General features: G+C 38.5%; 1 protein-coding gene across 4 annotated transcripts in view; it reads right to left on the bottom strand.

Moving 5' to 3' along the window:
* Positions 1 to 16,182, bottom strand: part of DPYD (dihydropyrimidine dehydrogenase) — a 641,531-nt gene that overhangs the window by 90,065 nt on the left and 535,284 nt on the right. For all 4 annotated transcript variants that reach the window (XM_087930179.1, XM_087930180.1, XM_087930177.1 and 1 more), the window contains one exon: positions 10,786 to 10,965. In XM_087930179.1, coding sequence (XP_087786305.1) covers positions 10,786 to 10,965 — 180 coding nt within the window. The remainder of the gene's footprint in view (positions 1 to 10,785; positions 10,966 to 16,182) is intronic.

Genomic DNA, 16,182 nt, shown 5'->3' with positions numbered 1-16,182 from the left:
ATTGATTTGGGGCTTCAGGGGAAAAAGATTAAGAATCTATCTTCACTTGAAAGTTTTCTTACAACTTAAATGAATAAAAGAATGTCATGTAGCCCCTGCTTTTATAATTTTACATAGGACGTCCTGAAATTGTTAAATGTTAATTTTTTATCTGATTGTTATCCAACGTCTTTATCATTGATTGATTCAATATGTAAAACCCTGAAATTTTGAATGACGTTTACAAAAAGTACAATACACTCTACCCAAAGTTTTTCACTCCCTTCCATTATTAATAAAGGAGAAACAACATTTTGCTGCTAGTGAATTGGGAGTTGCTGTTCAAGAATTATGGAAAGATACATTAATTCCCACATGGAAAAAGACACAATGGAAGAATGGCTAGAAGAACAGATGGAGATAGCAGAAATGGCCAAACTGTTTTAATCAAAGAAAAGAATACATCCTTTTTTTTTCTATTTGGAAACCATTTCAGCAGTTTCTGCTCAAGACAGAAAAAAAAAATGAAAAACTGACTTTGGGATTAGATATGTTTTCCATTATAGAAATGGCTAATATATACTAAGTATGCAAAAGTAAAAAGTTGAGGCTGAAATCGTATTATTTTACTCTACTATGCTGAAAAGAGCTAAAAAGTTAATACTCCCCCCCCTTTATTCCACACACCCCTCCCATTCTTTCCCTCCCCAACTTCCCTATTATCTTTATTTTCATTTGCATTTTATACTTTGAGAATTTCTCTCTCTCTCTCTCTCTCTCTCTCTCTCTCTCTCTCTCTCTGTATGTATGTGTATATATATATATATATATATATATATATATATACATACATACACATACATACACACACACACACACACACACACACATACATACATACTAGGAAATCTTCATAGATATTTATATCTTCATAGATTTATACTATAAATTAATATATACACACACACACACTATATACATAATATACAAGAATTATCTTCTTCCAAAGGTGTTAAATTTTTCTGGGCCAAGGACTTTATCTAAGTTTGACTTACACTTAATTAAAATGAGATACGATAAATACAATAATGCATTAAGAATTCTCCCTTTTATCACACTAAAAATCACAGCTACTTTTATTCTAACAGTTTTCAAACATGGCACTCAGAGCTTTTGAGCCACAATGTCTCAAGTCTCAAAATCTCTGCTTTGTTTATTTCTGGTTTTGCTCTATATAGCCCTCAGTGGCTTTATATGTAGCTATTTCCAGAACAGCCAAATCCAATTACAATTTATCTAGCCAACAAAACTTCTGGCACTTGCCCAGTTCAGGAAGATAAAGGGGACAAACTTTGAGGTTGAGCATTGAGGTTGAACATGTCACCTGATTATGGGGCTAACTTGACTGAAATTGGCTATATATTTTAATTGGTATATTATGACTAAGTTTTCAATTACTTTTACTGTGGATGTTTTATTTCTATAATTACTATGGATGTTTTAATTGATCTTAACTGCTGGAAAGTCTTGGATAAAAAATGAATGAATTCTTGGTTATTCCTCTTTTCCCTTCTAAAATGCAGACAATATCCCCAGGTTCTGGAATTTACTGGCACCACTTGAAGTTGAACTAAAAATGTGAACCTAAAGTACCTCGCCTATAAGGCACAGTCACAGAAAGAGAAAACACCACAACTTTATCTTAGTCTGGTACTATGAGAGGATCTTGGCAACTTAAGGGAAAGGGCCAGGAATTTTTTTCAATACATAGGGTGGTAGTTTTACAATCGTAGAATAGGGGCAAGACCCAAGGCCATTCATCACTAGGGAGGTAAGGCCTTGGGTCTTGCTCCTATTCTACAATTGTAAAACTACCCCCACCCCCATTTTATAAATAAAGGTTTAGGATTTCCTAAACATAGTACCTTTTCCTAAACAGTCCATGTTTCCTGTTATTTTCCCTTCCTGTTAGTAATTTTGAAAGTCTTTGAATACCCTACTGTCAAATGATGCGAAAAAAGATCTTGTTGAATTAAACTGAGTTATTCTTTCACTTTTCTTTTTCAGTGGAAATCGACTTAAAATGCTTTACCTGTAGGTCAAGAAAGTCACTTAAAATATCCTATCTTGTGTATGATATGTATCCCTTTAGCCCTCTCTTACAGCCCTACCAGTAGAACAGACCAGGAAATCCATAGGAAGGCAAAAACTACTTTTATTGAGATTGGCTGTAATAACAGAATTTTGCAATGGTGTTTTATCTCCTTCATATAGTTTAGCAAATTAGGGAGGCATCTGACTGAGGTACTTCTGAGTATGAGCTCATTGTTCTGAGCTGAAAATCCTTCATCTCCTTTTGCCTAAGCCACAGAGCCTGCATATCTCCATCAAGGCCGTCTTCCTTACTTTCTTCACCTCACTATATTTTAAATAGAGAATAAGGGAAGGTATACTAATTTAGTTGCATCTTATTGAGATTTTTCAGTAATGGTGTATGAAGGTATAAATCATGGGTAGGCTGCTGGGGGTTCTCAGGAGTTCGGGAGACCCCCTAGCTAAGATTCTGTGCAGTTCAGAGAACCCCCCAAATCCCACTCCTGGCTGGCCCTGCCTACCCCACCCCTCTCCTCCCACACCCCTCTCCTCGAGTTCCCACACGGCCTGTTTTGGATGCAAGTAAGTGCAGGGAGGGCGCAGAGGCTCGGGGAGGGCAAAAAATGGGCCTCCCGGAAGTTTGGGAAGGCCGGAAATAGGCCTACTTCCTGCTTCCAGAGAGCTTCCGGACCATGGGGAGGTCTCCATTTTCACTCTCCTGGAGGCTCAAGGAAAGCCTCTGTAACCCTGGGAGGGCAAAAATGCCCCCCTCCACCATGGTGCAGGAAGTTGATTAGGCCACACCCACCATGGCTATGCCCACCCAGTAACTGGGCAGAGAACCCTTTGCTAAAATTTTTGAAGCCCACCCCTGGCTATAATGCTTTAGTACAGTGGTTCCCAAGTGGGTGGTACCACCCCTTGGGGGGGTGGGATGCCTTAGGGGGCGCTGAGAGGCAAGGGGGCTGGCAGGGGGTGCTGAGAGGCAAGGGGCCGGCAGGGGGTGCTAAGAGGCAGAAGGGGGCGCTGGAGGTGAGTGGCAGGGCACAATTCAGGGGTGAGAAACCGCCATTGCATTCGAGGCGAGGCCCCGCAGGATCACCCCATTGACTTGCACGTTCTGGTGCAAGGAGCTCAATGGGGTGATCCTGCAGGGCCTCACCCCGAACGCAGTGTTGGGAAAGGAGAGCAAAGCCACAGTGGCTTTGAGTGGCATTGAGCCCCTTGCACTGGAGGCACCTGCCCAACCAAGTCTGAACAGAGCGGTGCACAAAGTCAATGGGGTGAGCCTGAGAGAAGGAAAGAGAGAGGAAGAAAGAAAGAGAGATAGAAGGAAGAAGAGAAAGAGAAAAGGGGAAGAAAGAAAAAGGGAAAAAGAAAGTGGGGGTGAGGTGGAAGGAAGGGACAGAAAGAAAAAGAAATAAAGAAGGAGGGAGAGAGGGAGGAAAAAGATAATGAGATATCTATTCTAGTCTGATCACCTGCTCCAGCAGGGTTAGAAGGGAGTGTGTGTGTGTGTGTGTGTGTGTGTGTGGTGTGTGTGTTTGTTCTCCTTGTTATTTACCAATACATTTTGGTTTTGCCTTCTTCAGAATTGGCCCTGTAATATATTGGGGAAAAGTAATTTTTTAGGGTGGAGATCTAGTCCAAAGGATCTTGTTTAAAGCTTCAACAAAATGTGAGAACCTCCTGATAGTCTTGGCCATGTTTCATCCACAAAACCTTTAATTAATAGAAGCCAAATATGTTTCAATGTGCTGGCAAAGATGTTTCAGTGTGGAAAAGGGCCTCTAAACTAGGCCTCATTTCAATCTGATGCATCAGGTCTCTCTCTCCCTCTCTCCCCCCCTTCATCCCTCCATCCCCACTTTCTTTGTCCCTTTTTCTTTTTTCCCTTTTCTCTTTCTTTTCTTCCTTCTCTCTTTCTCTCTTTCTTTTCTCTCTATATCTTTCCCTCTTCCAGGCTCACTCCATTGAATTGGTGCACCACTCCGCTCGGACTTGCTTGGGCAGGTCCCTCCAGTGCAGCGGGCTCAATGGGGTGGTCCTGCGGGACTAGCACCTAGAACGCGGCAATGGCGGTACATTTGAAAAGTAGAGCAAAGCCAGAGGTTGGTAATTTTTGCTGCAGAGTCACAAAAGCTTCTGGGCTGTGCACAAGAAGGGACACACATGTCAATGCAATTCAGCAACATAAAATAAAGAAATACTAATAAAACAAATCAACAAGAATCGGCAAAGCATCTCTGATTAGATTTTATTCACTACTGGAAGGGTATGTGTATGTGTGTGCATGGCTGTCAAAACTCCAAAAACAGGTCAAGTAGTTCTGGGGAGGCCAGTCATAAATTAGAACACTTGCTAAGCAACCAGCCATTAAGTGAGGACCACTTGTATTTGGTTTGCCAGTCACCAAACCACGCCCACTCAGTCATGTGACCAGCAAGCCATGCCATCAGTCATGTGACCAGCAAGCCATGCCCACCCAATCATGTGACCAGCAAGCCACACCGACCCAGTCACGCCCACAGAAATTTGAATCCCGTCCCTGGGTGGGGGGCATTGAGGATGAGTTTGTAGCACCAAGGGGATGATAGACTGAAAAAGTTTGGGAACCACTACTTTAGTATAAAAGTTCAACTAATTCCTGCAGCAATCTAAATCAGTTCTGTATATTTTCCTGTTAAATCTGCAACAGTGGCTGCATCTTTATCTCCAAGTCTTGGAAGGAAAGCTAACAAAACAGAAAAACATTGAAACATTATCAGTAGTATTTATTTTTATCAGGGGAGGCAGAATGTGCATCCAGGATTTCTCTATTCCTGTATTCCTCTATCCACTGTCAAGATTTTCCCAAATGCTTTTTTTTTTCAAAAGGCAACTGGACTTTAATTTTGTTTCTCATCCAAGAATCTTTTTCAGTTCAAAACTAAAGAAGCTTCTTGGATGAGAAGCGAAACGTCTTCAAGGAAAAACAAAGCAAGTCCAGTTGCCTTTTGAAAAAACACCTTTGGGACAATCATGGCCTTGTTTTTGCAAACTGGCAATCATGTCACACAAACAGTATTCCCTGCCCCTATTCAAAAGATCTGAATAATTACACAAATGAATTATTCACAATTGCTTAGTAAGTCTGTACAAAATACGAGCCAAATCCACAAAATCACAATAATAAACACATTTATTTTTCAGTAATCAGGAAGGCTCAAAGGAATTAGGCAATCACTTTTCTCACATATCAGCACAAGGTATGTTTATAACTGGCCTCACAGCAGCAGCATTTTTGTAACCACTGCTGTTGGGTATATGGATACTCCAACTGGTTTGGGTTGAATAAATATGTAAACCTAGGATTAAGTGCTATGTAGCTTTAAGCACATAAACTGCAATGTCATTGTGGGTGCGGTTGCAGGCAGCCATAAAGGTAGGAGGGGAAACGTAATATCCCCGGCTTCTGGATGCAACTGTATGAGCCCCGGCTTCTGGATGCAACTGTCTGAGTCCGGCTTCTGGATGTACCTGGTTACTGTTCCAGGTCTGCTGTCTACTGTTTTTGGAACGTCTATCTGCTTACTTTGGAGGCTACTGTGCCAGATACCATTTTACCTGAACACAAGGACTGTTTACTGGTGAGCTGTGGATTCAGCGTTAGTACTTGAGAGAAAGGTATCTTAAGAAGAAGATTTACAAGCAGATAAGGACATTGTATTTACTGTAAATGGACTTGATAACTGGATTGATAAACTGGATACTGACATATGGACTGAATGACTATTCTTAATCTCTGTATGAATTAAATACCTATTTAAACCACAAACAGTGTATTTGTCTCAAGTGTGTGTATACTCTAGGGCCCAGCCTCACTCTCATTTGGCTGCCTGGCTTGACTGCTGCTGTGCACTCAGCTCGGGGGTTTATCCTCAATCACTAACATTGGTTATGGGCCCAGCAGTGTGCACAGTCTAGCTAACCAGGATATACCAGTGAGAGTTTGGTCAAGAGTTGCACATTACTGTAAAGACAAACTGTTTGTTAAATAGTTATTTTTCTCCAGAGCAATGGCACAAGTAAATCTGCCAAGTCTGTCCATGATATCCAGACTAGATGGAACAAACTATGTTTCATGGTCACTGAAGTGTAGTTTACTGCTACGAAGAGAAGGCTTGTGGGACATAATTACAAACCCACCAGATGTATCAAACTTAAATCCTAATGATGAAGAGGATTATAAACTGATACAGGACTATGAAAGAAAGAATGAGCAGGCTTTGTACATCATAGGTCTCACCCTGTCTGACCAGCAACTCATTCATATCCGAGGAGTGGAAAATGCTGCAGACTGCTGGAATAATCTCAAAAGGATTTATGTTCGAGACAGTGTAGGAGCTCATATCAATCTTACACGGAAGCTGTTTAGAACACATCTTGAGATAAATGGAGACATGTTGACTCACTTAAACTGTATGAAAAGCATTTTTCAAGAACTGCAAGAAAAAGAGCTTGTATTTAATGAGTTGCAACAAGTATACATCATATTGTCTTCTCTGGATCGAAGCTATGATGATTTTGTGACTGCATTAGAGGTATTACCTAAAGACAGTTTATCAGTAACTGAGATAACTGGCAGGTTATTAGAAGAAGCCAGGAGAAGGTTTGACCGTGAACAGCTGAGGGAAGATAAGAATAAAGAAGAGAAATTATCTTCAAAGCTTGAGAGAAACCAGCTGTGTAAAGTAAAGCACCCGGAAGAAGAGAAGTTATCTTCAACGGCATACACAATTAAAAAGTGTTTTAATTGTGGAGGCAGAGGACATTTGGCAAGATTCTGCAGAAAAGGAAAAAGCCAGAATTTAAAGAAGCCAAAGAAATCCTTTGAACTGGCCATGTTTAGCAATTGTGATATTAAGAATAATAAGTGCACACTGGAAAGGGATAACAAAAAGGTAACTGCAGCTTTAAATGGAGCATTGTATATCTTGCATGACAGTAAGAAAGGGGAGGCACAAATTGTATTTAATAATACCAAGCCTCATGATGAATGTATTCATTTATTGCATAGACGTTTGGGGCATGTAAACTTTAAAATGCTAAAACGTACAGTTGAGTTATCTGAAGGGATAAGGTTAAAACCCTGTGATAAGTATTTGCGTTGTAATGTCTGTTGTGAAGATAAGAGTAAAATAATGCCTGCAAATAGGCTAAATGGTTTTAAAACCACAGAACCTTTAGAAGTAGTATTTGCAGACATTATAGGTCCAAAGAAACCCAGTATGGGGGGTGCTCGATATATACTGAGCATTATGGACCATTACTCTAGATATGGGTTTTGCTACTTAATGAAAAGCAAAACTGAAACATATCAACACTTCTTCAACTGGTTAAAGTTTGCAGAAAGGAAAAGCAAACGGCAACTGATAACCTTGGTGACAGATAATGGCACGGAATTTGTCAATAGCAAATTCCAGAATAGATTAAAGGCAGCTGGAATAGCTCATAAGAGATCTGCACCATACAGACCACAGCACAATGCATATATAGAGAGACGAGGCCAAACATTGCAAGCGATGACCCGTACTATGCTAACTGATTCTGGATTACCTGATTCTTTGTGGGGGGAGGCCACAATGTGTGCTAATAATTTATTAAATAATGTGGTTAACTCAACCACTGGTGAAATACCATTCACCATGTGGCATGGCAGGAAGCCTGATTTGAGTTATCTGCACACATTTGGTGCACCAGCATGGGTGCATATCCCATCACAACTCAGGCGTAAAGGGCAACATAGAGCTAAACAATTTTTCTTCGTTGGTTATCAAGCTAACCATAGGGCATATAGATTTTGGGTGAAAGGCACATCTAGAGTGTTATGTAGTGCCAATGCCCAATTTCTAGAGCACGTAGGATGGGATAAGTTAGAGCAGGATAGCAATAACGAGGTGATTATTGAATCCTACAGAAATCCCATCAAGTATCCCTGTAACTTTAAGAAAAATGTAAAGCGAGAAGTACAGGAAGAGATAGTGCCCATAGAAGTAGAAAAGGAAGAAATAGCTGAGCAAGATGAGAAAAAGGACCAGGTAGTAACTCAACCAAGCCCAGTAATACCCAGAAGGACTACACGTATTTCTAGACCGCCTGATAGATACCAGGCTAACACAGTGTGCCAGGTAAATAGAGTGCCATCTACTGTGGATGAGATAAAAAGATATCCTTCTAAAGAGAAAGAAAATTGGTATGCAGCAATTAATAAAGAATTGAAATCTTTGAAGGATATGCAAGTGTATGAAAATGTGAGATTACCTAGTAATGAAAAAACCATTGGCTGCAGATGGATTTTTAAAATAAAAACAGATAAGGATGGAAACGCAATCCATAAGGCAAGGTTAGTAGCCCAAGGCTTTAGACAAAGTGCAAAAGACTATGATGAAGTATTTTCACCTAGTCTTAAAGCAGCAACGTTAAGGGCAGCCTTAGTGTGGGCAGCAAGCAAGAAATATATAGTTAACCATTTAGATGTGGAAACTGCTTACTTGCATGGTCCACTAAGACATACTGTTTATATGAAAAGGCCTAATGGATGTAAGGGAGACAATAATAATGATAATGATTGTTGGTTATTAAAGAAGAGCCTCTATGGTCTTAAACAATCGGGCTATGAATGGAACCAGTATATTGTGAAGGAACTGACCAATATAGGATTTAAAGCTGGTTTAGCTGACCCATGTCTATTTAAGAGAGAAAAGAATGGGAAGATATCATTATTATTGTTGTTTACTGATGATATTGCTCTGATAACTAAAACTAATGATGAAGCAAATGAAATTATAGCATCATTAGGTAAGAAGGTAAAAATCAAGCAATTAGGGGAGATAAAGAGATATCTAGGTTTGAATATACTGAGAACACAGAAAGGGTTTAGGATATCTCAGGAAGATAAGATATCTAAATTGCTAATAGATTATAAGATGGAACTTTGTAAGCCTGCAAAGACTCCAATGAGTCAGGATATTTGCAAAATGGATACTCAAAGTCCCAAGTTTGATAAGGAACTGTATCAATCTTTGATTGGTAGCTTATCATATATTAGCAATTGGTCAAGGCCAGATATTGCTTTTAGTATTAATCAGCTGGCTCGACACAATAATAACCCACTTCAATGTCACTGGATAGCATTGAAAAGAATCCTAAGGTATCTTAAAGGTACATTACACCATGCACTGTATTTAGAACCAGAAGGTGATCTCATATTGAGTGCTTATGCGGATGCTAGTTTTGCATCAGAAAGAGACACTAGAAAGTCGACTTCAGGAACAGCCATAATGCTGGGTAAGACATTAATAGGCTGGAAGTCAATAAGACAACAGCATATAAGTTTGTCTACTATGGAGGCAGAATTCTCCTGTTTATCTTTATTGTGTACTGAGTTGACTATGTACAAACAAATGTTGAATGATATGGGTATAACTGTAAATTACCCTATAGTTGTACATGAAGATAATCAGGCAGCAATTCAAATGGCCACAAGTATTGCAGTTAAAACGAGAAGTAAACATACAGATTTGAAGTATCTTAATGTAAGACAGTCTGTACAGAGTAAATTGATACAGCTAGAGTACTGCATGTCGGAGGACAATGTAGCTGATCACTTTACTAAAGCCCAAGGTGCTATTAAGCATCTAGAGAGTTGTAAAAAATATGGGTTTAGAATGTAAAGGCATTACATATTTATATCACCCAAAAGGGGAGAATGTTGGGTATATGGATACTCCAACTGGTTTGGGTTGAATAAATATGTAAACCTAGGATTAAGTGCTATGTAGCTTTAAGCACATAAACTGCAATGTCATTGTGGGTGCGGTTGCAGGCAGCCATAAAGGTAGGAGGGGAAACGTAATATCCCCGGCTTCTGGATGCAACTGTATGAGCCCCGGCTTCTGGATGCAACTGTCTGAGTCCGGCTTCTGGATGTACCTGGTTACTGTTCCAGGTCTGCTGTCTACTGTTTTTGGAACGTCTATCTGCTTACTTTGGAGGCTACTGTGCCAGATACCATTTTACCTGAACACAAGGACTGTTTACTGGTGAGCTGTGGATTCAGCGTTAGTACTTGAGAGAAAGGTATCTTAAGAAGAAGATTTACAAGCAGATAAGGACATTGTATTTACTGTAAATGGACTTGATAACTGGATTGATAAACTGGATACTGACATATGGACTGAATGACTATTCTTAATCTCTGTATGAATTAAATACCTATTTAAACCACAAACAGTGTATTTGTCTCAAGTGTGTGTATACTCTAGGGCCCAGCCTCACTCTCATTTGGCTGCCTGGCTTGACTGCTACTGTGCACTCAGCTCGGGGGTTTATCCTCAATCACTAACAACTGCCATTTTTATTGAGTCTAAGTCGGCAATGGAGAGGATGAAGAATGTATGTAGCTGAAATTCTGATCATTGTTTTCTTCCCTCAGAAAGACAAAGGGATGCTTGTACCATGGCTGTCAAGCACGATTGCATCGCATGATATCATGTGTCATATCACAATATTTTTTGCCTTTTTGAAGCCAGGGTGGGTGTGGCCTGTATGTGACATATCTGGCCCACAGGCCGCCAGTTTAACACCACTGGATATCATAATATAATATAGCAGAAAACATTTTAAACATTAAGAAGCAAAGCAAGAAAGCAAAGGCAACCATGATCCTACCTTTCCAATCAACTCGGAAATTTTAGGTACAGGTTTTCCTTTCTGATGCTGTATGGTTGGTGGGCTCTGTCCTTCCCAGTCCTGCAGTTCCTCAAGGCTTTCCAGATAAAGCAGAGCCTTCAGCCCTGTGCAGTAATCATCAATTACAGTATAGTCCTGATTCTGAATTGCACTGCACACCTAAAGTAGATAGATATCCAAAGTTATTATGGAAATGTGTTCTTACAGATGTTAGGATCAGAAGGCTTGGTATCAAATGATCATAAACAACAGCTGCTCAGAATGTATGGCTTCATAAGACATCCAGTAATCCTGAATTTTTTTCACCAGCTAATCTGCTATGCAAGTAATAGATAGATTGAAAGGAATGAACAAACCATTCTGCATTCTCCCTCTCCCCCTTTTCTTTATGTGGTCAGTGTACCAGCCATCAACATTTCATAGTTTATGTTCTACCATTTTGGTTAAGTTCAAGTACTACTGTGTAGTACAGTAAATGCTACAGTAAATACTGTGTAGTACAGTAAAATACAATTATTAATAGAATCTGGTAATGTTAATGAGGGATTTATACAGGTTTTAGAACCAGAAGATAAAATTACTGTTCTTGAGCAGAATAATTGCAAAGCTATTAGATAACAAAAGTCATTACATAATAAAAAGATATATTCTAGCATCTAATAGCACCTATGCTATTAGATGCAAACCTTGTATCTAACATGTAATATAGATGTAGAATGTACTATGCAGCTCCTTAGGTTTTGGTTACAAAGCATATCTTTAGCATGCAAAGTACTGGGTTCAATTCTCAGTATATCTAGATAGAGTTGGAAACCCCAAAAAACTGCTACTAAGTCAGCACACAGGACTTCCTGACCCACCTTATGGTAGCTTCCTAATGTTCTTATGAGTGAACTCTATTATTAACAGAGTTTTATTATTCTTAAACAAGCCAAGTCTCCTTGCATGTGTCAAGAAATATAAAATGGTCAACTATCTCAAGGAGAAAAAAGATATTAAACATGCCCATGTGCACACACACACACACACACACACACACACACAGACACAGATACTGGCCATCTATAATTAACTCATTCAACTTTCAGCTAATAACATCCCAGATAGCATTATCAAACTTTCATTTCTGGTGTCAAGTGCTATATTACAAGCTTTTTATTCCGGGAGGGAAAAATACATGTTACCCTTTAAAATAATGTGCATACAGCTGTGCAGGAAGAAACAAGGAATAAGTATAAAATATGCACAAGAACATTTCTTATGCAGCCCATTTACATTACTTAAAACCTGTTTCTCTGGAGGAACACTGCAAGCATTAATTAGGTCTGCTATGCTTCTCATAGATTTAAGTGCTCCCTCTCTTTCCCTTTCTTTCTCTCTCTCTCTCTTCTCCCTCTTTCCATTTTTTCAGAACAATTATAGAGATTATCTTTATAATTTCCTCCACAGGTTATTTAACTGTAAAATTCAACCAATGATTTATTTAAATGTCTTTGTTTGCTAAGGGCTTCTAATTTTTAAACATAAGAGGAACACTTTCCTTACTTCTTTGGAAAAAACAAGGGAACGCCAGATAGGTAGATAAAACTATGATGTTCTACATGCTTAAACTAAGTCACACTGCCTTATTGAAACCTTGTTCTTTTTTGACAATATTCATGCACTTGAAATATACAAGAGTTCTTCTTTTTTTAAAATAAAGTTTTATTTGGGTTTTCACGCCTACAGAATACAAATAAAACATCTTTTTTGAAAATAGCATGGTCCCGGGTTGAACTTTTTTATACAGACACAAAACTCAATTTCATGCTCCTTTTTGTGTTCTATTCCATATCTTATACTATTCTACATTTTCTATATAGGTTTTCCCCTCTTTTAATTTTCTCAATTTTATTTTGATTATCTCATCTCAATTCAAATCATTATATTTATACTTTTGTCTGTTCTGTTTCAATTTCATATTATCTTTTCTCATCAAACAAATTTTCTCCTGTAGTTACTAATTGGAGTATGACACCTTTATATCTTTTAATTACATCCATTCAACTCTTATTTCAACTTCAATATATACCTTAAGGTTATGACCTTCAATGTAATACATAATACATAACTTCCAATCGAATTCTGCTTGGTACATTCTTATAATACACACTATATTCTTTAAAAAAAAAGATTATAAATATATGTAATTATAAACCCTCATTCCATTCCAATTTAGTTCTATCATTAATAATCATTAAAATCTTAACATCTTTAACACTTATTTTCAATTAAATATACTTCCTTAAAAACACATATAATCTCCATAATGAATTTTTCCCTTATTTCTCTTCACATATGTTTTGTAAATCATTAAATATTCATTTTGTTACATTTGTTTATTGACAAGCATTCCACTGAATTACAATAGCTATTTTATCAAACATTTTAATCATACATTGTTTCATATTTTCTAAAATTATTTCTATTTCTAATATAACAATACTATCTTATGTACCTTTGCAGAATCCCTCTTTCCATTAAATATTCACCCATTATCTCTAAATAGGCCCTGTTTCTCTATATTTTGCTTCTGTCCTTTATAACTTCTTTTCCTTTCTTTCTTCCCTCTCATCTTCTCCCTCCCCCTTTTACCCCCTTGTCTTTCTACTTCTAATTCTCTCTTCTGTATTTCCATTGCTTTCTGATTTTATATTTATTTTTCACTCTATTTTGGGGGGGGAGTTGTTTTTCCCAATCTGAAACTTTACATTCTCTTTCCCCCCTTTCCTTTTTTCCCCCCACCTAAGATTACTTGTTCATTAAAGATGGCTTCTTCTTTGTCACAATCTTCTTGTTCTGCAGACATTTCTTGTTGTTTCTCATAATTCCAAATCTCCATTTCTAAAAACTGAAATACGAAGCCAAAAGAACCTCTCCCTTCTTCTGCATCTTCTTTGTACTTTTTAAGTTCCATTTTCAGTTCTTCTAAAAGTGGAGCCATTTTAAACAGTTTTAAACAACCACCAGATTAATTTTAGTTATTCAAAACAATAACCAAGAATCCAGAAATCATCAAGTAATCCAGACAGTGCCAAGTTATTTCTTCTTATTTCTTTTTCCACTTTCTCTTCCTGGGGTTTTTGTTGAGATATTTCAGTTAAAATGTATCTTTTGGAAGTCTTGTTGAGATTTTGCTGTAAGTTCTTTTTAATTCCAGGCAATCTCCTCCCTTCCAGATCCTGCCCTTTTATCCTTTTTCTCTCCTTTCCTGTTTTCAAAAGCTTTTGATTATCCAAAAATCTTTATTATCCCTTTGACTTTTTATTTTCAGCATTAAATGCCTATTAATGTCAAAGTGGATTTTTTTCCAATTTCTTGCTAAGTTAGCTGTCAGTATAGGAAAAGGAGAAAAAAAACCCCAAATCTTTTCCCTTTTCTCTCTCCTTCGCAGCTTAAAAATCTTCTTAGGGAACAATGTTATTGTTTTTTTTAATAGTTTCAATTCCAGGGTACCTTATTTGTTGCTTTTGCTGTTTGACCCAGTCAGACAAAACTTTCTCTTCTTATCTTCCTCCTGCACATTCTTTTCCGGTTGAGTTCTTCTTTGTGGTGGCCATTTCTGACCACTGCTACAACCACCTTCAGGAAAGGGAGTAATGGCCAGTTGAGGAGGAGAGATGCGGCTCTCTTCAGCCCTGCAGGCAGTCTCCCCCTTCTTCACCACCTCTACGGGGTGGCTTAGCCCCAAAACCAGCTGGCTTGGGGCACTCCAGTGGCAAGCATGGATCAAAGCCTCGCAGAGATGAGGTTTCAGTCTGTCGCCAAAGAAGCTCAAACCGGAAGTCCAAAATATACAAGAGTTCTGATTTCTAATTAATGGTTATCATTTATTTATGACATAAACTGAAATAGCAGCATAATTATTGTAAATTAGGAAGCTATTAGGTCCAACTACTAGCTTGTAGACAATAGTGACACCTGCCTATAAATATGAGATTTCTGTAGGGAAAAGTTGCTCAGATGATGGAAAAGCTACTCACTCAAACATGTTTTAATGGGTTTGAAATGGCTACAATTAGTACAAAATTAAGGCAGACAGAATATGTTTGACCCTCAAAACAATATGCAGTAGAGTTACATGGGTTACATTATGATTTGAAACCATGCATCAAGGTAGTACCATTGAATGATTTCACTCTGAACCAAACTGCCTTTTGAAATGCATCATTTAGGAGAGATGGATTGTTATACGTTAAATTCATTACATAAATAGAAGTTTTCCTATGTTTTCTCATCCCAAAGATCTGTATTCCCAGAGTTGAATCTATAACTATATAATATATATAACTTTTATGTTTAATTTTATATATATATTATGTCTCACCTTTACAAAGGAGGTGAGAAATCCAAATTCCAGCTGAATACAAACAAGCAAGCAAATCCAGTAATTATAGAGTTAACTCCCTGAGCCGATAAAGTTCTTGGCAGTCTCACACACGCTGTCTGCCAAGTCCGACAAGAAAGCAGGAATATAAATCGCACAAGCTATCACAACACAGAATAATCCTGAGCTCCCCTGAATAAGTCACACGTTGTCCCGTACGAAACTCTCAGAGCGAACACACCCACTTTTATTCCCTGTGGGGTGTGTCAGTCCCTCAGCTCAGTCTCTGATTCGTCCCTTCCTCCTGCGTTGCAGCTCACACTTTTGCCTGCGACGCTGCCTCGCATCAAGCCAGCATTCCTCTGCTTGATTCTCTGTCAGAGACTCCGATACGCCCTCCTCCTTTTCCTGATTAGCCTCAGGTTTTCCCTCTCGGTTATCTGCTGACACCTGAGGCACAATCAGGGAGGAAGGCATTGCCGAAGAGGAAGGTCCTGGGGAGGAAGGCCTTTCCAAATCCTCCTCTTCCCCATTGTCTGAGTCTTTGTCCTCTAACAATGCAGGCTCAAACCTCAGAGCCACAACATACATACATACATACATACATACATACATACATACATACGTATGTATCTCGGAGTCTATAACTGTCTGGTTTGGTTCTGCAACTCAACAAGACAGACACAGACTTTAGAGAGTAATTAGGACTGCAGAAAAAACAATTACTACCAACCTGCCTTAACTCGAGGACCTGCACAAGTCAAAAAGAGGGCTGTGAAAATATTTACAGACCCCCTCACATCCTGGAAATTGTTTCAACTCCTTTCCTCAAAACAATGATCCAGAGCACTACACACCAGAACAACTAGACACAAGAACAGTTTTCCCCTGAACACCATCACTCTGCTAAATAAATAATTCCCTCAACACTGTCAAACTATTTACTAAATCTGCATTACTATTACTGTTAATCCTCCCATCCTTCCTTTCACCCATCTCCTCCCACTTAT

The sequence above is a fragment of the Pseudonaja textilis genome, chromosome 3, assembly GCF_049901715.1.
Source record: "Pseudonaja textilis isolate UNSWEBS1 chromosome 3, rPseTex1.2, whole genome shotgun sequence".
Lineage (NCBI taxonomy): Eukaryota > Metazoa > Chordata > Lepidosauria > Squamata > Elapidae > Pseudonaja > Pseudonaja textilis.
Note: the sequence above shows the minus strand (reverse complement) of the source record. Positions and strands in the feature narration are given on the sequence as shown.